The sequence below is a fragment of the Cupressus sempervirens genome, chromosome 9 (assembly GCF_028749045.1).
Source record: "Cupressus sempervirens isolate cs-2001-9-10 chromosome 9, ASM2874904v1, whole genome shotgun sequence".
NCBI classification, from domain to species: domain Eukaryota; kingdom Viridiplantae; phylum Streptophyta; class Pinopsida; order Cupressales; family Cupressaceae; genus Cupressus; species Cupressus sempervirens.
This window is the reverse complement of record NC_143126.1, coordinates 506,693,142-506,715,906: the sequence shown is the minus strand read 5'-3', so window position 1 is coordinate 506,715,906 and position 22,765 is coordinate 506,693,142. Positions and strand designations below refer to the sequence as shown.

At 37.4% G+C, this 22,765-nt stretch overlaps 2 protein-coding genes across 7 annotated transcripts in view; one reads left to right on the top strand and one right to left on the bottom strand.

Annotated features, from left to right (window-relative positions):
• The window catches only part of LOC149539561 (uncharacterized), a 250,070-nt gene that overhangs the window by 128,084 nt on the left and 99,221 nt on the right, over positions 1-22,765 (top strand). For all 5 annotated transcript variants that reach the window (XM_089800793.1, XM_089800795.1, XM_089800794.1 and 2 more), the window contains one exon: positions 516-620. In XM_089800793.1, coding sequence (XP_089656919.1) covers positions 516-620 — 105 coding nt within the window. The remainder of the gene's footprint in view (positions 1-515; positions 621-22,765) is intronic.
• The window catches only part of PES1 (Esterase/lipase/thioesterase family protein), a 201,828-nt gene that overhangs the window by 117,170 nt on the left and 61,893 nt on the right, over positions 1-22,765 (bottom strand). The gene's annotated exons all lie outside the window — the stretch shown is intronic.

Sequence of the window (22,765 nt, the reverse complement as noted above, 5' to 3'; positions counted from 1 at the left end):
CTGGCCTACGTATAATCTGAAGTTGCCACTTTATTTACATAAGTTAAAACAATTTTAATCAGATTTTAGTCATTGTCTTCTCTTAAAATATGCTCTTGTAATTATATTATATTCATTTATTTTTATTTTTTATATTTTTATTTACTTATTATTGACCATTGTTGAATCTTACTTTAGGAAGGGGACATGACAATGCATATTAATATTAGAGTAGTAAGGTATTTTCTTATTAATTAAATCATTTTGAATTAATTATTAAGTCACTTATTATCTCTAGTTTACTTAAGCTAAACTTTAGACATATAATTATTTATTCTTTTATTAATTATTATCATGCAATCTAGGTTAATTACATTTTAGGGTTTTGAACTCTTTTTATAAGGATTGATTTCTCTTTGTAATATTTATTCATTCAATAAAACTATGATTTATCTTTTGCGTATCAAGAATGTCTCATCTTCTGTGCGTCTCTGAATTCAAACTTCCATAACTTTGCTTCTCTCTTTCTGTAACAGGTGTTTGCATGCTAGTAATTCTTTGGAGTTGTGGGTTGAACTTTCCTCAACTTCAACATGGTATCAGAGCTTCAGACTTTCATGCCCATGTTCTCTTCATGAGAGGTTTGGCCTTGATTTTCAGATTTGTGTTTTTTCTTAAAAGTTTCTTATTGGATCTAGGGGGGCAATTTTTTCAGTGCATTTTGAGCCCAAACGAACCTCACCATTGGATTTGTAGCATCCAAAGACCCCCACTTTCATATAAAATTTATCCAACTTGGACACAGTTGCAATCTGAAGCAAAAACAAATTGCCTCCAAATCAGGCATGCTTCCCGAGGCAATGATTTTTTATTTTTTATCCAAAAAAAAATTTAAAACAAAAGGAGTTTTATTAAAAGGAGCATGTTTTTTGTAAGAAAACACATGGTTAAAAAAGTTTGAAAAAATAAATGAAAAAGCACCTTTATTTTGAAATAAACCATTCACACTTTTTGGAGCAAGTACCAATGCATGTCAGTACTTGCGTCAGACAAGAACATCAGCACTGACATATGCACAGGTCATGACATGAGCTAAAATTTGACGGCCTTCAAATTGTAATTCATTTAAGCTTTTTCATCATAAAAAGAAATTGATGGTATTTTGGCCATATCTTTGGCATATGGAGGTATTTTTTGACGAGTCATTTATCATCGGAAAGCTCTTTTCAAGCCCATCATGATGGTGTTGGTGTGGTTTTCTAGTTTTGTTGTTTCATTGTATGTTTTTACAGTCACCAAAGATTTTATTTTGCACTCTAAGAGACATATCTTGAGCATCCAGACTCCATTTTTCAAAAAAATTATATTGTTGGAATGCTCATTATGTGTTCTTTCCAATGATGTTGGTTTTTCTTCTAGATGTTGCTTCAGGTACATTCTATTCCGTTTTTTGCATTTTTGCACTTTGGTGGATATCTTAATTGTTTTAGGTCTGGGGATCGTTATCAATACAAGGGATGACTCATCTTGGGTTGTACTTTTTTTATAGCAGCCTTATGTCTGTTCTAATTTTTGTTGACATATTTTGTAGCATTTTTTTGCAAATGCACTGAGATAAAGTGTCGCTCTATTGCATTTTGGAATCTTGCTCATCTTTGTGTCTTGTTGTAGTCATACTACATTATAAAGTGTCATGGGGGGTTTCATGTTGGTCATTTTTGCCATCTTCTTTTGTTAATTGAGTGTTCCTTCCACGACATTAGCCTCATGATGTGTCGATGACACGTGCCTTTATAGGTATTTGTACTTCTTCTACACTGTCGATGTTATTGGTTCTTCATTTTGCAGGAGTTCATGCATTCAGTTTGAGTGTATTTGTCTTACCTCTCAACATTATAGGGGGGGTTTGTTGGTTCTAATGCTTTCTTGGTTCGATAGAGTGAGCTATGTATTCAATATTTGTTCCTATGTACTAGGCAGATGCAGTGGTTGGGTACCTATGCATTTCAGTGAGATAAATCATTTACCATATAAACACTCTTTTATTCTTGTTTTTGGAGGCCATAAAGATATCTTCTATCTTCGATTGATCAGCTCTTCAGACTTAGTCTTCTCTACCTAGTCATGTTATATTCAATGGAGGTTCTTCAAATCAGCTATTTAAAAGTGTTAGCGGCTTCATGCTTCAATGGTGTTCTTCATGATCTTCCTTTTGTTCCTATCTTCTGGGACATTCTCTCGTTTGGTGGCTTCAATAGTCCTTTACTAGTTCTTTTAGCATTATTTCCAACTCTTCTTGGAGTAGATTTTTTCCCATGTGGTTTTCTCTATTTCTCTACTTTACATAGATTTGGGGTTGCGCTTGTGTACCCCAGCAAGCCTTGTCGTTGGAACCCAGGTTTGCTTTTAGTAGTAGTTTATAGGTTTCAAGCTACTCCGTAAGTTTATCTTAAAAGGGGGTGTTAAAGTAATAAGGTATTTTCTTATTAATTATATCATTTGGATTTAGTTATTAAGTCAATTATTATCTCTATTTTACTTAAGCTAAACTTTAGACATATAATAATTAATTCTTTTATTAATTATTATCATGCAACCTAGATTAGTTTCCTTTATAAGGATTGATCTCTATTTATAATATTCATTCATTCAAAACATTTGCAATTTATCTTTTGCACATCAAGAATGTATCATCTTCTTTGGATCTCTCAATTCAAACCTCCATAGCTTTGCTTCTCTCTTTCTATGACAAGTGTTTGCATGCAAGTGATTCTTGGGAGTTGTGGGCTGAGCTTTCCTCAACTTCAACAATTAATACCCCCATAAAAACATTAATGATATGAATAAATAGTGAGATGGATAATCAAGTTGAGAGAGAAAGGATTCTTGACAAAGAATGTGATTAGACTTGAGGGCTTTCCATGTCAACATTAACGAAATTGAAATTAGTCAAAAAGACCAACCAAGTGAAGCGGGACAAGACACTAAGTAGGAGTCATCCATGCTTATTGTGAGGAAAGACTTTGTAATAGATGTTGAACAATCTAGATAACTAATAGGTGGGGTGAATTAGTTATCCCAAGATACTATTCCACAAACTTAATTAATCTAGAGCAATCTTAAACTATTTAGAGAATTAAAACATATATGACATAAAGCACATAAACACTAAATACACCATGAGCACTAGAATTAATGTGGAAACCCAAGATAGGGAAAATCACAGAAAAACTAATTCTCATGTATATAAACATCGTTAAGGTGACATAGATTAAGGTGACACCAGTTAAGGTGATTTTTACAATGGCTCACTACCGAAATGCTCAGTGCAGGTAAGGTTCATTATTGGTGGGCTAACTTTCCTAATACAAAGTGACTAATAACAAAATATTCTTATAAACAAAATGTGAACTAATAATGTTGCATCTAAATATGCATGAATTCATTTCCAATTAAGAGTGTGGAATCAACTATTTGCATTAGATCTGGTAAGGAATCTTCAGCCAACAATCTCTGCAACACTTCTTCCTATTACTTGTTTTCCACTTCTTTGATCCTTGTCACATTACTCCATAACCCTTTGCATACCTTCTATTCACATGCCACTATATGCACACCATCATCTTATACTCTTACTTGGATCCAAAAAAGATTAGGTGTATATATACATATCTGTGTAACAATAGAAATAAGTTGACCTAGCAAAACATGTCAACATGAGTATGGAAAGTAATCTTGAGATATTTAATAATGTTCAACACATTAGCACCAAACCCAGAAGATAGGTCACACATAAGAAAACTCCACACTATGTTACCGTAGGATCCAAAGATGACTGCACTGTTGTCCTCAATTTTGACATCATAAAATTGAGGCAACCCTATGCAATTTTCTCATGGATTCGTAGGTGCATCCTCTTTGTTTTACCACGTCAACAAAGTATCAAAAAGACACTTTGTTATCCCTGAATTGTGCTTTGTGTTGCTCTATCTATGCATTCCTTTGAAGGTTTCCATCGAGTTGAATCCCCATTTGTTTGTTAGTAAGAGTTTTTCTTCTCTAAGTGCAAACGCTCGATCTTTAGCAAACTTTCGCATCTTTTCTTTATTTTCCTTTGTGTTGTAAATAGTCTTTGGTCTTGTTTTTGCCTTAGGATAGTAGCCCTTGGAATTCCGCTCATTTAGAGCTAACTTAGGTCAAAATCGGAGTTGTCTAGCCCAAGTTATAAGGGAAATAGTGGGGTTTTTCAGGACAACTGCATATCTTTATTCAAAACCTCATAAAAGTGGATTTTTTTATTGGCAATTACACGATATAAAATTATATTTGATATGTAAAGTGGATTTTGTGGTCCATTTTAAAATTTCAACTCATTCTGAGTTGATTTGACCATAGGTTTTTATGTTTTATGAAAATAGCCTACTTCAAAACTATTTTTCATGTTACTTTATTAAAAACTATAGTTAGATATCAAATTTAATTGCATAAGAGACTTAAATGCACAAAAGCGGGGTTTTTATTACATATTGCATGTATCCACATGCAAATGACTATGTGAAAACCAACTTCCAATAAATTATAAGTCCTAGCACTAATTTAAATGGACTTTTTATATGCAATAACACGCTTTAATGTGTTAAGTGGGTTTTTAATATGTATTTACATATTTTAAACTTATTTAATTAATGTAAGCAAGAAAATCTATCTCAGTTACATATGTTATTGCATGTAAAAGTTTATTTTAATTATATTAATGCGTTTAAATGGAGTTTTTTTAACCCATTGCATATACATCTTTTAAAATTACCATTTAATGGACTTTTAAAGTTAAATTTCATGATTTAATAACATGTAAATGCACTAGGTGGGCGATTTTGGACCCAATTGCATGTATATGTAATATTTAAAAACCCATGTCACTTAGTCTAAGCCAAAGTGGCATTTTTTGACCCAACTAAATGCATTTTAAAATGTGTTTTCATGTTTTAAAACCCCACCAAGGCAAACTGAAAAATTTGTTGCCAGATTGCATGTCTTTTAAAAACATGTAAATGGTCTCCAAAAGTACGTTTTGCACATAGTTATTAACTAAAAGCTCATGGTGGCAATTTTCCAAGCAATTGTATGAGTTTTTAAATGTGTATTTACTTTCCAAAAGTGCATTTAAGTGAACTTTTAAAACCTTATAGCACAAAATGGTGATTTTGGAGCACATTTCATGCATTATAATATGTGCATTTGCATAAAGAAATCCCGTTTTTAACTTGCAGTTTGCATTTGGAGGGTTTTTTGGCACATTTTTCACACGCGAATGCAACCAAAAAATGTGTTTTTACTTCACAATATAAGACTTTTTGATCAAATACCCAATAGTGGTGATTTGTAGCCCAAAAACACATTTTTTGACTCTCAAAACTTCACTTTTTTGGACGTTTTTCTCCAAAAAAGGATTTTGCAGCCTTCAAATGTTCATATCTTGAGCATTTCTTGGTCGTTTTTTATGATCTAAGGGTCATTTTTGCCTAAAATCACCCAAAGAACACATTGGGCAACTCAAAAATGGAGTTCATTCAGTGTTTTCTTCATTTCTCAACCAATTTAAGGCACATTTTTGCTCAAAAACGCCCTAGTTTTGAGCAATTTGCACCAAAACAGCAAGTGATTGGATCAAGGTAAGTTTGAAAGCATTTCCTATCCTTCCTATCTTGCATTCAAGTCTTCTAAATCACTTGATATGCTTTGGACACCATTTTCCAAATTCTTTGCGGTGCAAGGGCACCTAGGTAGGCTCATGGAAGACCTAAGGCTCCTAGGATATTTTGGCTTATAGTGGTGCTAGCCACACCACTAGGAGAATAATAGGGCTTAGTCCTAAGGTGACATAGGTTAAGTGAGGTGAGATAGGTTAAGTGTGGAAAGCCTTATGTGGCCTTAGTTTCTCATAGTTGCATACCTTGGTCAAATAGGGCAATTTTGTGTTTTAGAGGGTAGAATGGTCCAATGAGTGTTTTAAGGTCCTTTTTACATGTATTAAGTCAATTTAAGACTTTTGGTGAAGTTGGTAACCTTTGGAGCAAGTTTGAGGGCCAAACTCTAAATGATGCAAAAGTTGATAAAAAATTGTAAATGTTGTCATTGACAACATTAACTTTTTGTTGCATTCGAGCAACTTTGTAGTTTAGGCTTGGTAACTGTTTGAAGCAATTAGGATGGGACTGGGGATGTGTATTTAAGGCCACCCTCGACCTTTTGAAAGGGTTGGAAGTTTTTTGCTTTTTGGTGTGTACAAACTAAATAGCAAGGAATCAATTACAGTTTTATGTTTTCTGAGTATTTTGGCACTTTCATGGATTGAACTTGGTTCCCAATGCTTAGAAGTATTAGAGCAGTTCATTTTAAGATTCTGTAGATTAATAGTTTGTGTTTTTGTAAGGTTTTTATTGGTTAATAAAATTATTTTGCTTCTTGCCTGTCCATTGTTCTGAATTAGGCAACTAAGCAAAATGGAGTCATAGCTCCTCTTCCCACCGTGGAACTTGCACGGGTCTTTGGAATTAGGAAGATGACTCCTTGTACATATTGTACAATGAAGGAGGGGCCCTGGGAAGCAAGGGAAGAGTTTTTATGGTGATGCCCTGGGCAAGCCAAAGATGCATGACTAGGGATCACAGTTGAAAGCAGAGGTATTAGGAGGGATTGAATGCTTGGAATGCTTCAATCAAAGCTTGGATTGTGATAGAGGGATGTTTGTTAAAGCCTCAAATGCAAGGGGAGGCACTGGTGAAGGTTCTATGGAGGGTAACATTCAATTCTTATCAGACTGGTTTAAATCCTATGCAAACCCTATTTTTTAGGCACTATTCTAGGTCGTACTGTACAGATGTCTTGGAAGACTGAGACCTCATGAATCCTTGAGTTCTTTGTAAAGGGTGTCTGAATCAGTGATTAGGTTACCCCCCTTGTTAAAGAATTTTCCAAGTTATTCCATTTTTTCATCATTAGGAGGGCTAATTGCTTGTAGCCCTGTTTAGCAGTTTTGGGAGCAAATGTTGTGTTTTTGTGAACTCAATTAGGGTTCCAATCTCCAAAGTGGTTTTGGATCTTGGAAGGGACTCAAAAGACCTCCAAAACGACCTATTCTTGTTCATGGAGTGCTTGTTGACCACAAGGAAGTATAATTTTGGAGTCGTTGTCAAGAAAGTAAGAAGGGGTAACAAGCTTAGGAAGTAGTGAAAGAATTGTTGCTCTAACTAATTGATGTGCACTAGTTGAATAGCCTAGGACCTCATAGATAGGATCCTAAGGAGAGTAGGGTAACTAGCAACCCTATTAGGTCAAGAGAAAGACCTAAGAAGACCCTAGGAGTTAGGTTAGGAGCAAGACTAGTTGTTACATCACTTTGCATGTTGCATATTGCTTGGTCAAGACGGTTGCTAAAATGATGCAATTTTTTGCTCTAACTTCCTACACTTGGCAAGCTACGAATTTTGACTCATCTCTTAGAAGGATCGAATCAAGATTCAAAGTCTATTTAACACTTCATCTTGCAATCTTTCTAAATCCAAGAAATCTCTTTGATTGCATTTTCAATTTTCCCACAAGTGCTTAAAACGACTTCTTCTTCGCTTCTTGAGAAAAAGGTTTGATTCCTTGTTATTTTTCTTAAGGTTTTTGTTGTATATATTTGTTATGTTATGTATGCAAGTCTCATCATTTCCATTTTCAGATTTGCATGTTTTTGTATATATGTTGTCTCTTCTTCTTCTTTTGTCTTCTTCAAGTTGCATATGCAAGGTCCCATTTACTTGCATATGCAGTCGGGGATAAAATCTCGTTCTAAAGCAAGTCCCTCTTTTCCCCTCCTGTGAATGCAAGTATAAATCCCACCAATAAACAATCCATAAACCTCCATATGGCTGCCCTATGGATGAATAAGAATTTCCTACATGCTTGCCAGATACATAGTATGAAATGCACCTATTAAAGCATGATATGTTTCCATTTCATTACACTTCACTTCTCATTTGCACATCTTAAAGCTTGCCATCCACATATGCAATCCACTCCAAAAAACCCATTTTTGGTTTTTCTACTCATTTTTAGCCATTATGAGCTTAGCTTATTTGCTCATTTGCTGTCCGCAATCATCACATACACTTTCCCTATTCATACTTTGCCCAAATTCGTGTTTTTACACAGCAAAAGCTTTCTATGGACTCCTCATATGATGTTTTTACACTATGGAACTTTCATATAATAGTTGCACAGGAACATCACTCTGCAACGTCAAAAGGCCTTGCATCAGCAAAACGAAAAGATAAGAAAAAGATGAAGTACCAGTATACCAATACCACAACTCCATCCCACCATCACAAGTAACTTCCTACATGATGAGGTTCGAGATATAGACGTAGCACACATGAATATGGAAGATTTTCTCATAAGAGTCAATGTTGTTTGGATCAAACAAAGTCATTCATTTTCTATCTACCTTTTCTTGTAGCGGCTCATGAACCCAAGTTCATCCTTGCATGCGCCAAACATTTCGATGCAACCTCTAGAACTATCAAGGACTAAGACGGCATACCATCATTTATCTTTATCCAAAGACTATTAATCGGATTTTTCATGTTCCTCACCCTTCATTTGTCATAAGCATCGCTAGACAAAAAGCCTTGGAGCAGTGGAGCGAAGATAGTTCTTACTGCATCAAATTCATTAACAACAATGGGGTGATCCAAAGGAGGCCCAACCTTTCCATAAAGGCATACAGAGGTTAGAGTTCAAGGAGGAGATCAATGGTCTTATCACATTGTTTAGCCGCCCAGCTAGGCTCAAGGATTCAAATTTTTCACATGCTTTAGAGTGGAATGACAAAGATTACATGTAAAGAATGATTATGTTGTAAGTACAAGATGCCATGTCCTTGTACAATCAGCTCAAGTTGGAACTGCATTAGGTATGCAACTTTGAATAAGTCAAATTAATTAGTTAGAAGTTTGTTAGAGAATAAGTCAAGGTGGTTGAGGATTCCCCTTTTCCTTCCACTTTTCTCTCTCCTATTTTCCTATATTAAAAAGGGAGCTCATTGTAAATAATCATCTTTTGGCAAGGCAAGAAAATTATGCCAATTTGTATTGTGCACTCTAAGACTTTGTGCGTGGATGTAAACCAGATCGCTTTCAATAAAAAAGGCAACTTGTTTTCAAACTGTGTTGATTCAAGTTGTTATGTGACGACATTTTTTGGATATTGATTGTGAGTTTTGAAGCTTTGAATAGTAGTGGCTAATTACTTAGAGCTAAAGACTTTGGGCTTCAGTTGTAAGTGTTTTTATTAAATTTGAGAGTATTCAATAAGAGACTTTGTGTCTTACTGTTTATTTTGCTTGAATCCTTATTTGAGACAAATGCAGGAGCTTTTGGGTTCCTGTTTTTGTTTCACAAAATACAAAAAGTAAATTGCTGCCCCTGGTGTTGTTCTTACGTCAATTCCAAGGTCACCAGTATTATCATAGCAATAAGGCACTTTTTGTTAAGTTGAAAAGTTAGAGCTGTATGCAAATCATTCCTGAAAAAAGAGGAATTGATCAAGAGAACCATCCTTTTTTGTAATTTTAGTTAAGTTCCTATTGAAGCCACCTACAATAAGAATGGAGCCACCCCTATTGCTGAAAGGAGAGAGAAATCTCATGAAATGTTGCCTAAAATCACAATTTTTTAAATCGCAATTAGTAATGTACAAAAATTTTAGCCAACATGTACATAAGGTAAGCATGTTACAAAGCACCATTACCGAAAGATTACACATGAGATATATTCTGGAGCCGATAGGGACATCAAACTTGATTTACATCAAATTCATCTCCAAGGGATAGCCCTGATCCAAAACTGAATAGAAGTGTCATAGCAAAATCTTCCAACATACTGCATGAATGTTTGAATAGCAAAGCTACCCGAAATAGGTTTTGAATACATCCAATGATAAACATGTGATCCTTATTATTCTACACTAATTGTCCTCCATAGATGTCTCAAAAAGATATACCACAATAACCAGAAACTAATAACATTCACACTATTCATTACCATAACATTACTACATTAGACAAATCAATATTGTACAACATCCAAAGTACAAGCATCAGGTGCATAGCTTTAGACATCAATGACAACAATAGCAACATCTCAACAATCTCCCCCTATGGCATTGATGGAAAAATAGCATAGAAAAACTCCAAAACAACCAAAAAATTTAAATAGTTGAAACATCCAAAAACACTCTTTAAGTAATTCCATTTTGATTTTCCAACTTCAGTTTCTCTGCCATTTTGCCAACAACGCAGAGGATCAGTTAATATCATTTAGGGAAAAAAAATTACCAATATTGTCTCCAGTAGCCTGTTGCAGTTGATAATAATTTAAATGTATCGACCAATATGTTTAGACAGCTCTTGTTTTCTATTAGCATGTTTTCTCTTAGTCACAACCTTAAATTTATATCCCTCAGAACCTTCCTATAACAGCCTTTCCTTGGCAAATTTCACCAAATCATCTGACAACACACTAGAAACAGCAATACCCATTCTGAAAAAAAACCCATTAAAGCATTTTCAATTTCAAGCCTACAAACTGACAAGCATGCACACCATGTTTTACCAATTATTTTCAAAACTCCTTCTAACATACATAGTTTGAACAACATAAATCAATAAAGTTTGATTCTAGTGGAGACACGTCTTCCTTTTCTCTCTTCTTCCTTCTCTTCTTATGATATGGTAATGACTTCTTTTCCTTTCACACTAGTCTTCCTTTTAGGTTCTAGAGGACAACCACCAATAAAAATCTCCAATTCCGTCGTACCGAAGGAGGAACCCTCTTCAACATGACCAACATGTACACCACTAGACATTATCATATCGAAGCACAAATTCATTTGCAAAGATGAGAAATAAGCTTTACATGCATCCATTTATTTTCCATATACTCCAAGTACTTATAAATTTCCTTTCCAACAAGGATGTCAAACTTCCACTACACATTTCTCTTCTCAAGAATTAACTTAGAAAGTAAAACACCAAACATAAAACCAGAGACCCGAATCGGAAGGGATAACCCTTAACCAATGACATTCTGACATCCGCAAACAAATTTTTCAACAAGAGACTGTAAAAATCAAATTGTACACTCTCCTTCACAATCTCATATGCCAACTATACAACTGAAAAGATAGTACCTTCACAATTTTGGAAATAGATTTTATAGGTAATAGCATATTGAACATAACTCATCAACCAAATCATATTGGAGAAACAACCGATACATGTATCTCATTAGAGAGAGGGAACCAAGAGATTATGCATTATAGAACTCCCCCTGAGCCAAAGTGGTAGGCTCAATTTTCGGAAGAGCTAGTAACAAGATCCAATGCCACAAAATTCTCTTCACTAGTAGCCTTATGGATCCATAACATTACTTTTTTTTAGATTCATCTAATTCTGTAATATTATTTTCATTTCCAAACTTTCCCAGAGCAGCAAAATTTGCAAGTGTTAGCATAATGTCTTGTTGGACTACATTTGCCATTGCTTTGTCCTAACTTGACTGATTGAACTCTAGATATGCACTGACTAGCTTTGTAACCATAATTTTGACATATATAGCAATTACCATGAAAGATATTTTTCATCTCATTCACCTTAGCTGGATTAGATACTTGACATTTGCATTGACTTGCCTTGTGACAGCTAAAACATTGAATAATCTAATCTTTATTGCCTTTAATTTTTTGCACAGAAAACAATGACAAATAAATTATACCTCCCTTTGAGCATTTGGTTTCTTGACCATAAGTCTTTTTGTAAGTGTCCCAAATATTTGAACCTTTCTTATAACTTCGGACTTCGCTTCAGCTTCAACTTCCTTGTATTTACCCTTAATATTCTGATTTGAACTCACTCGATAAACCTAGTCCTTCCTTACCCTTGTGACTTTTCTGCAAAGACAAAAGAAGATCCAAAATAACGTTACTCTCACAAACTCTTGCTTCTGATCTCAACTTCTTTAATCCCTGATATAGCTTCTCACTTTCATTTGTTTTCTATTTGATGGTTTCTTTGTTATTTTCTTCATTCTTTCTCCATTCTTCCATTTTTTTCATGATGTTGTCTTTGAGAAATTCTTCAATCTTCTTGCATTCATCCAGTTGTAGATTCAAATTCACAACATTCTCCTTTTGAGTCTTTTAACTCTTGGCTCACCTCTTTGTTTCTTGCTTTGAATTTCCAATTTTTCTCCCTTAGCTTGGAGATGCAAGTATTAGCCTCCTCGATGTTTTCTTTCAATTCCTCATTCTCAGGTTCAGTGCATTTCATATCATCCAACATTGTCTTCATATATTTATCATAGTAATATCTCCTAAAATCTATTCAAAATGCCAAGATCTACCTCAAGCGATTAAGATCTATCTATAAGGGACCAAGCTATGATAGCAATTGTTAAACAATCTAGATAACTGGGAGGGGGGTAATTAGTTATTGCAAAACTCGCTTCCACAAAATTAGTCTGGAGCAATCTTAAACCATTCAGCTAATTAAAACAAATATAAACATAAAGCACATAAACTATACACCATCAACACCATAATGTGGAAACCCAAGATAGGAAAAACTAATTCTCATGTCTATAAAAATGGATTAAGGTGATTTTTTCAAGGTCTCGCCGTCAAAGTACTCACTGCAAATAAGGCTAACTATCAGTGAGATAATTTCCCTCATACAAAATAACTAATAACAAAAAAGTCTTACACATAATAATGCATCTACATATGCAAGAACTTAGTTCCAGTTAAGAGCACAATGTAAACTGTTTGAGCAGATCCGATTAGATATCTTCTGCCAACAATCTCTACAATACTTCTTGCTGTTACTATACCTTACGTTCATAAACTTTGCTATATGCACACCATCACATTATACTCTTACTCGGATCTACAAAGATATTTTGTGTGTGCAAATATATATATGTGTGTGTGTGTGTGTGAAACAATAACAGTAAGTCACCCTAACAGAACATATCGGCATCAGTACAAAAAGGAATCTTGAGATATTCAATAATGTTCAGCATGCTAGCATTAGACCCAAAAGACAGGTTGCACATAACAAAAATCTACGGATCTGTGAAACAATACCAATAAGTCACCCTAACAGAACATATTGGCATCAGTACAAAAAGGAATCTTGAGATATTCAATAATGTTCAGCACGCTAGCACTAGACCCAAAAGATAGGTTGCACATAAGAAAAATCTACACCACATTACCCTGGGACCCAATGATAGGTCATACATAAGGTAAGCATGTTAAATAGCACCATTACCGAAAGATAACACATGAGATATTCCAAAGCCGATGGGGATGTCAAGACTTGATTTACATCAAATTCATCATTAACTGCTGAATAACACCTATCCAAAACTGGATAGAAGGGACATAGAAAAATCTTCCAACATGCTGCATGAATGTCTAGATTGCAAAGATACTTAGATACCTATAAGAGGCTTTGAATATAAAAGACAATGATAAATGTATGATCTTAATCAATTTGCAATATTTTTTCTCCACAAAAGTCCCAAAAAGAAATACCACCACAACTGGAACACAGATAACATCCAAACAATTCATTACTATAACATACTACATCAAATAGATCAATATTGCTGTTTACTGTACAGGGTAAGAAGTTTAACACATGTATAACACGACTCAATTCAGAACAGATAGTTTATTCATGTATGCACTTGCTGATTACAATCCGATTATAATGACTACCATGATCAATGATGATTCCAAAGTCCATCTCGGACGTGTATATATACCTTTCCGAAGGGGTGACTAAAGCGTCACGCACCCGTTCGGATACTACTCTACCCGTCGGCTACACTATACATTTACCGACAACATCATCCCTCCCCCCAAAGGAAAGGTCGTCTCTGGACGACAATACAACAAAATTCATTAAAAAATTCCATTAATAAATTACACCAATGCATAAGTACTAGACAAAGGGATGCGTCCCAGGCGTAGTGGTCGTCCGCGTCCGCAACTCGTTCACCTCTGCCTTTAACTTGTAGACTTGTTCTTTTCTGATCTTCAGCTTTGCTTCCACTTCCAACTGGAGCTCTAAGGCTAATTGCATCATCTCTCTGACTTCTCCCAATTCCTTCTCCTTTTCTGCTGCCATCTTTTCTTTTTCCATTAATAGGGGCTGCCCTCTCGGATTGCCAGGCCGCCCTCTCAGATTCCCAGGCTGCCCTCTCCGAGGCTAACCTGACAACTAACTCCTCCCGAGCTCTCTCAGCTGCTACCTGATCCGCCTGACTCCTCCGAAGAGTGTAGTACGTCTCCCTATGTAACTTCGCTATCTCCTGAATCAATCTCTCAATCCGACTCTCCATCTTAGGTTCCTTCATCATGGACCAATCTTGTCGCATCTCCATGGTCTCAACATCGGGCCATCCCCTCTCTTGAAAACAAACTGTAAAGGCAGTTGGGCATCCCGTCCTCATGAAGGATATGACTCCCTCCAGCTCCTTCCCTACTGACTCCAACGCCTGCGTCTTTGCCGAATCTATAACCTAGCGAGCCCGAGATGCTAGAGCTGCGACATCATCAAGAAAAATTGCCTCTGTCATCACTATCTCCCATACTAATGGGCATTCCTGTTGTGTACCCATAGCCTTCTCCACTGCATCTGCCATACGCTCAACAGCGCTATGCGGTACTCCCTCACTCTGTGCCTACGCAACCTCCGATAGTTGGTTCTCTGAAGTTGCTTCCCGCATGGGTATCGACAGGTATGTCACTTGAGGTGCCGGAGTTCGGTGGAACTTTGTACTCAAAAAAGCACTTAGCCTCTGGGTTCGGTCCTCTCTCTCGCTGTCCTGCTCAGGTGATGCCAACAGTGCCGTGTCTACTATGACCACCGCATCAGATCCTACTACATCCAGTAGGACACCTGATGCCCCCAACTTCTGGCCTGTGGCCTGCGGGTACCTCCAACACCCCTTTCTCTGTGTCTATCTCCATCTCCATGTTAGGTACCACAGTCTCTCCTGTATCTGGTAGAGTCTCACGAGCCGTCTCCATCGGTGCCTCCGGAGCCACTATCTCCGTCGGTGTTGAATGTGACTCTGCTACAGCTCGTGTCTCTATGGTGGGCTGCATTGAGCTGAAACTGGCGTCATCACTACCAGCTGTCTGATCTGTCTAAACCCTAGGATACCATGTATACCTACAAGCACCAAGTGTGTCGTAGTCGAAAGCACAGGCCGTGGAAATCTCAAGGGCATAGCCGTGATCATTTCTACCTCTTCGTCATCCTCCTCTTCCCCCTCAGACCCCTTCTCCTCTGAAGATGTCTCCTCTTTGCCGCTATTTGTGTCACCGCCATCTAGCCTTGGTCGCTTCTGTCCTACGGTTTTGGTGCCGAGAGTATCCAAGTGCTTCCACTACAATATAGGTGGTTCACCAGGAGTGAGTGGTCTCGATTTTGCCTCCAGTGCATCATTCGGGATCATCTGCATCGTCGCATCCAAAAAAAGACCAATAGCATAATGTGGCATATAGAACGTTTTGTGTTGTAATGTCATAAACTCTGACATCTACTCGGCCAATAGTACTACCCAATCATAAACTCTGTCATCCAAAATTCCGTTCATCATGGCTACGTGGGGAAAAGAGATATTTGAAGCACGACTTGAACCTGTGAGACGACTTTTAACTATGTCCATCAAACAACGCCAATGCCCCTCCTGGATATTAGATTTCTTTAGTCCTCTGCCTTTGGACGTGTCTGAAAGAGCCTCCTGTTCTACCTGCAATAGGTCTCCGCACACAAGTTGTATCAACTTCATCTTCACTTCACGGCTTAACTTTTTCGGTTTGCTCTCTATTTTTCTCCCACCCTAAGCATGACCCTGTATGCCAAATACCCGTGTAAAATCAGTCGATCTGAATGATACTGTTAATTTGCAACCAAGATATTCGAAGGTACTGCTTCTGGAGAACTTGTCATACGTTTCAATCATAATGCGCAAAAACCCTTCGTAGTCTCTGATGCAAAACACTGGCATTTGCACTACCCATTCCACCTGTGCTCTTTGAATACTAGCCTTTACCTGGTGGTTGTCCGGAGTCTCCTGCCACCATTTCCAGCACTCTGCACCATTTAACCCTTTGAATGTGATACTTTGTACTGTAGGAAGTTCTCCCAGCTACTTCGTTTGCTTTTCTTTCTTCTTACTTGCACCTGTGCTACTGGACCCTACATAAGTCCGTCCTGCTACACGAATTCCAGATGGTAGTGTCTTCGTGTTCTTGTTCATGGCAGTGTCTTCTTCTAATTTTCTCTTCCAAGCCCTCTTTCCTACAGACTGCATAACTGTCACTCTTTTGTCGTTTGTGAATGAATCTTAAAACCGTTCTGGCAATTACCTCCGTACAACTCTTCACAACTTCCTTTCTTGTCCTTACTTCTGTACTGTACGGCTTCTTTAGGTTCTGTGAATAGTTTCTATGGTATGGCTTGATTGGATTCAACCTCCCAGGTGATGGTACGGCTTCCTTGCCTCAGCGGAGTACGGCTTACTCCTTTAATCGTACGGCTTCTAAAAATTCCACAGTACGGCTCTTTAAAAAAAAAATTTACCTCTCTTAACAATGCTTCAATGCTTCTCAGTCCTTATGCTATCCACCCTTCTATATTTTCATCTGCTTCAATCCTTTTCTATGTACGGTCTTTTACTTGTAGTATTTATCTCATTTTCTCCAGCCATCCGTACGGTCTGAGATGGTTCATAGCCGAAAGGGTTTTATGTTTTTCTCTATCATGCATCTTGGAATTATCAATATGTAGAGATTTTCTGTCTACCTTGTCACTTTGTCTCAACCCATTGATGGATTACTGTGACATTCTTCCTCTGTTCTTAACGCCGTACTATGTTCTAAATGCTATTTTGTGCTATGTACGGTCTGGAGTTATCTCATTCAATTGCTCTCACCGTACAGTGTTCCAGTTTAATCAAATGGATTTTGTTTGTTCTCCCTCAGCATTTAGCTCTACCTTATTTGGTATTTATCTCCACCCTCTTGTACGGCCTCATACCTGTTGTTGTCAACCGTACGGTGGTCTAATGTGCTGCTCTTTACCGTACGGTATCACCGTACGGGCTTTGCAATTCAATGCGTGGTACAGTTTTCATCTTTATATTTGTACATTCCTTTTATCTCCCTACAGCCGTACGGCTTATTCCTTGCTTTATCCCTTCTGTTCGGTCTAGTTTTTTCCCCCGAGTTCATACAACTTATCCTCTTCGCCTTGGTCCTATCTGTCATACGGTACAGTAAGGTGGTTCCACTTTATACACATCATCTAATACTTTATTCAATTTTTAGCACAAGTTCTTTTGGGGCCGTACGGCTATCTAGGGAAGCCGTACGGTCATCTATCTCCTTTCACTTTGCTTTTTCAAGGTCGTAAGGTTTTTTTTTTTCTCCAGACTTTTCTTATTGTATGACTTACTTTATCATTTTTGCTTTCCTTCTATATAGTCTTTGCTAAGGCCGTACGGAAGACTTCTGCTCCTGATTCCTCTTAATACATTTACTTTATGCTTCATTTTATCTTTGACATTTAAAACTATATTCAATTTTAATATTATACATATATACATTATTTACATTATTTACAAACATCTTTTCTTCGTTCATTTATTTGCCCACGGAGGATCCTTCCTTTCCCTGTATATTTTCAACTTTGATCCATTTACAGCATCTGGTATTTCTTTTCCATCTAGTGTCCACAATTTAATTGCTCCGTTATATCCAACTTCCCATATCTTGTACGGTCCAACCCATTTAACTTTAAATTTTCCCAGCCTTATTTTGTTCCTTCCATTATACTTCCGGACTAACTGACTAGGTTGAAAGTTGTTTAGTTTTAGGTGCTTGTCATGCCACGCCTTCCTTCTTGCTTGCGTAACTTCAATGGCCCACTACGCCTGCAACTGCCACTCCTCGAGTTTGTTCAAATTGTACAGTGTCTCCCGTAAGCTCTCCATGTCGCCTAGTTTATTTTCGATCACTATCCTTAAACTTGGTACCATGAATTCTGCCGGCACCACTGCCTCCTATCCGTACATTAGCTGGAACGGGGTGTGTCCTATAGTTACTTTATATGAGGTACGGTACGCCCATAGAGCAGATGGTAACTTCTCTTCCCAGTCTTCTCCCTCAACTGCACAAGATTTATAAGTCACTCCCACCAGAATTTTGTTCATTGCTTCAACCTATCCATTAGCCCTTGGATAATACGGGCTCGACAATGAATGGTAAATTTTGAAATCAATAGTGAGCACTCTGATAACGTGGTTAACAAAATGTCCTCCACGATCACTTGTCAACTGGAGTGGGATCCCGTACCTTGTAATAATTTGTTCATATAAAAATCTTGCTGTGCTGACTGCAGAATTGTTTGGTAACGCACATGCCTCCACCCATTTAGTTAAGTACTCTATCACCACCACGATGTATTGGCACCTTGTTTTACTCACCTTTAGCGGTCCAATAAAATCAAGTCCCCACCTCTCAAAAAGTTCCTGTGCATGCGAGGGATTCAGAGGCATAAAATCTCTCTTCAATGGTTTCTCGACCCGCTAGCATGTATCGCACGCAATGACCCACTCCCTGGCATCATTGTATACCGTCGGCCACCATAGCCTTGCCAAAAGTATCTTGCGCACAGTAGTATCCGGCCCCATGTGTCCTCCCACCAGGCCTTTGTGTGCTTCCTTCTGTCATGTCCCCATTTTGGAGGCAATTTGATTTAATTAATTTAATTAATTAGGTTGTCCAAAATAATGAATATTTTATGAGGATGACTAATTAATTATTTTAATTAAATAAATAAGTGGTATTAAGTTAATTATTTATAAAGTTATCAAATAAATAAATATTAAAAGGTAACTTTATATTTAATTAATTTAATAAAGTGACTTGAATTATAAAATATTTTATAAAGTCACTTAATAGATAAAATAAAATAATGTTCTAAAAGCTTCTGGAGAAAGTGGAGGAAAAAGAATAAATAGGCAACCTGGGCTTCATTCTAATCATCCAGATTTGTTGTTGTTGATGTTGATGTTTGTTGATGTGCATTGTGGAGCCTAGGGTTTCTGCAATAGTCACAACTAGCCATTGAGAACGAAAACTCTCAATTGGTATGCAATTTTGAGGGTGTGAAATATCACTTGAATTATTGCAGCTGGGAGGAAGATACTTCAGTCTTCTATTTGTGCTACATTGATAAAATATTTGTGGCCATTGAGAACGAAAACTCTCAATTGGTACGCGATTTTGAGGGTGTGAAATATCACTTGAATTATCGCAGCTGGGAGGAAGATACTTCAGTCTTCTATTTGTGCTACATTGAGAAAAAATATTTGAGTACAAAAAGAAGGCCGAAAAAGCAATTCGAAAAAGCAGGCCGAAAAAGTAGTTTGGAAAAAGCAGGCCGAAAAAGCAGTTCGAAAAAGCAGGCCGAAAAAGCAATTCGAAAAAAGCAGGCCGAAAAAGCAGTCCGAAAAAAGCAAGCCGAAAAAGCAGAACCAAAAAAGCAGGCCGAAAAAGCAGGTCCGGAAAAGCAATTCAAAAAAAAAGCAATCCGAAAAAGCAAAGAAAATTATTACAGCCATCTACAATCAAGGGCGGCAGCTAGAGAGGCATTTCTTGGGCACTTGAGGAGGTTATTTTCTGTTTAGTGGTATTACAATACATCTATTCTCTAAGGCGACTTCATATGCCAGGTCTGATGTGTATTTTCATAGTTGCCTTTCACTATAGAGTGCTGTTGTAATTGTCATTTCGTATCAGACCTATCATTCATGAATAGATATATCATTCATTTTTACATTCCTCACAATGGTATCAACAATCCATGGCTTTAGTTGTATTTAATCATGCATGTGATTAGCGTACTGCTGTAGGGGAGTATTGAAGTTAGATATTTAGTGTTGCATTAGTTTTCATTGGCAGTTGTAGGTGCATATTACTTTACCAGCAATCATCATATTTTGATATCTTTGTAAATGCCAAGAGTCTTGGCTAACTTAGTATGAATATTGTATTGGACACTCATTCTCAATTAAGGAGATACAATTGCTGGTCATTAATAGTTGTCTTTGAGCGTTAATATATCATTTCTTATCAGCCAGTTAGCTTGCATACCAACTGTTTGTTAAAATACTAGTTGGTTGTAGGTGATCATTTTCATGATTAGAACTCATATATGCATTCACTATTGCCAAAATTAGTTGCATTTTTTATGTTAGGTCATTGTTTAGACAATTTGGAATCTTTTGTAAGCATTCTGTTTGAGGCAAATCCAAACAAGAATCACTGCAGCAATCTGAAAAGTTATATCGATCAGAGGACCCTTGCTTGCAAAGTGTTTGACAAAATGTCAAACAACTGAAGTATAAAGATTTATGGTGTTGGAAGAAGTTATAACCTATTGGGGTTATTACAGTGGTATCAGAGCTATTGACCTGCCATCCTGTTGGGTAGATTGGACATTGAATCAGTTAGTTAATCATGTTTACTTCAAGTACCCAAAAGCAGTGGGACAAGGATATGAAGAAGCTTAAACAAAATTTGAAAAGGTTGGATGAAAGTCAGAAAAAGATGAATGAATTGATGGTCTCCATGTTTAAAAGGACTACATCACAGAACAAAGACAAAGAGGAACAAGAGGTTTCTACAAGCGAGGTATCTAGAAACCTCTACAAAGAGTTTGCAGCAGTTGGTGACCAACATATAGCCGAATCTAGGGAGGACAAAAATCGGACTAGCTTGGAGGAAGATGTTGGGCACACAATACTTCAGAAGGTAGTGGGAATGGATATTATGCAGATTGATAGTAACGGTCAACTTGATACTCAAGTTGAGACAATTGTATACAGGTCGTCAGAGGGTGATGTCACAGGTACTCGGGATGGTTTAGTTCCAACAGGCAGTGACTACAACGTAGTGGGTTCAGATGATGATTATGAGGATGTTGTTGTGCATGATGGTGAGATACCTGGCAGAGATGAGCAGACATTGAGCATTCATGACTTTGCTGAGAGAGAGTACCAAGCACAATTAGATGCTTCATCACATGAGGTTGAGGCTGGTAGTACTTCACATGATTTGTCCAGCCAGCTGAAGGTGAGCAAAGATAGTATTGTGACTTCATTATCTCATCATGACAGGATGCGGGATATGATAGATTATCACACCCGGATGATTCAGTTACAAGGTAGACATAAGGGAGTTCAGGCAAAGTCTTCTTGTGTTGACTTACAGGTGATTAGAGAAGGAATGGGAACGATGAAGTTGAGATATTTACATCTTCTATCAGATCGTGACCATCTTCTTAGCCTTGTCAGAGACTATTCAGATGCCTTGAGGAGAAAGGAGGAGGAAGTTGACAGGCTTTGTCGCGAGCTTGAGGACATTCGAGCTTCTTGGATGAATACTCCATTTGCATTACAAGACTGGGAGAGACATGGGAATGAGCATGGCATGGAGCTGAGCTTAGTTTCATTTTGCACTCCCAATACTCAGTTTTCTGTGGCAGGCGGATCATATGTGGTCGTTGATAATGTTGTGAGTTCATCTTGCATTCACATTCAGGATATAGGGAAAATGTCAGATAGGTATGTGGAGTTAGTTGGTATTAGTCATATTACTCAGGTGAGGAGTTTGCTTGAGTTACCAGCTGATTCTAGTTTACGGATATGGATTCGAGATTGTTATATTGGCGTTTGGGATTTAGTCGACTGGAGATCTTTAACACTTTTTGGTAGCAATGATTGTTTGGGTGCTATCATGGATTTGATTAGCAGATTGCACGGTGTTGTCTTTTCTTGTGCCAACAGCTTGTCCGATGTTGGTATTAGTTTTTATACATCGGTGTTGGGCTTTGTTCATATATACAGTCGACCATTCTTCCTAGAATGTGTTGATGATCTTTCATATTTGGCAGTGTGTATAGATGAGTCCCAAGATCATATTGGCCTTGATGACATCCAGGAGGATGCAATGGGTAGTTTTGAAGACTTAGCTTCCTTGGCAGTTTCTTTTGGTACAAAGGAGTTGGACAGCAGTGCTACAGTTTTTGATACTCCGTATGTTGATATGAGCTTTGGAGTTGATTCGCAGGATATGGTTGGTAATACTCTAGAGACCAGTAACTTTGAGGATACTCCCTTAGACAGTGTGTCAGAGGAGGTTTGTAGGAGACAGTCTAGCTAGTACCATCATGTGTCTAGTCAGTTGAGAGTTAGTGACCGAGACATTGCTATCGCTTGCCAGCATTTCGATGTTGCTCGTCAATTGTTAGCAGTTTATGGATGGGGTTCTCCTACAAATGATGAGTAGGGAGGCAGTTATCTTTCCTTGATAGAGATCCACTCTTTATGGGAGGCTATTCGAATTCTGAGACAAAATTATATGAAGTTGGTAGCCGACAGAGATTATCTTATGGAGTGGGGGAGTACAGCATACGATGCATTGTTGGCCAAGGAAGTTGAGGTGAGTGAGCTTACTCAGCAGCTCGAGGTGACTTCTGAGATTCTTGAGAATACACAGTTGGCTTTCGAGGAGTCACAGTTTCATTTGGCTAAGGTGACCGTGGAGTTAGAGCGACTGCAGTCTTTACCAAATTCTGTACAGTCACAAGCTGTGGTGT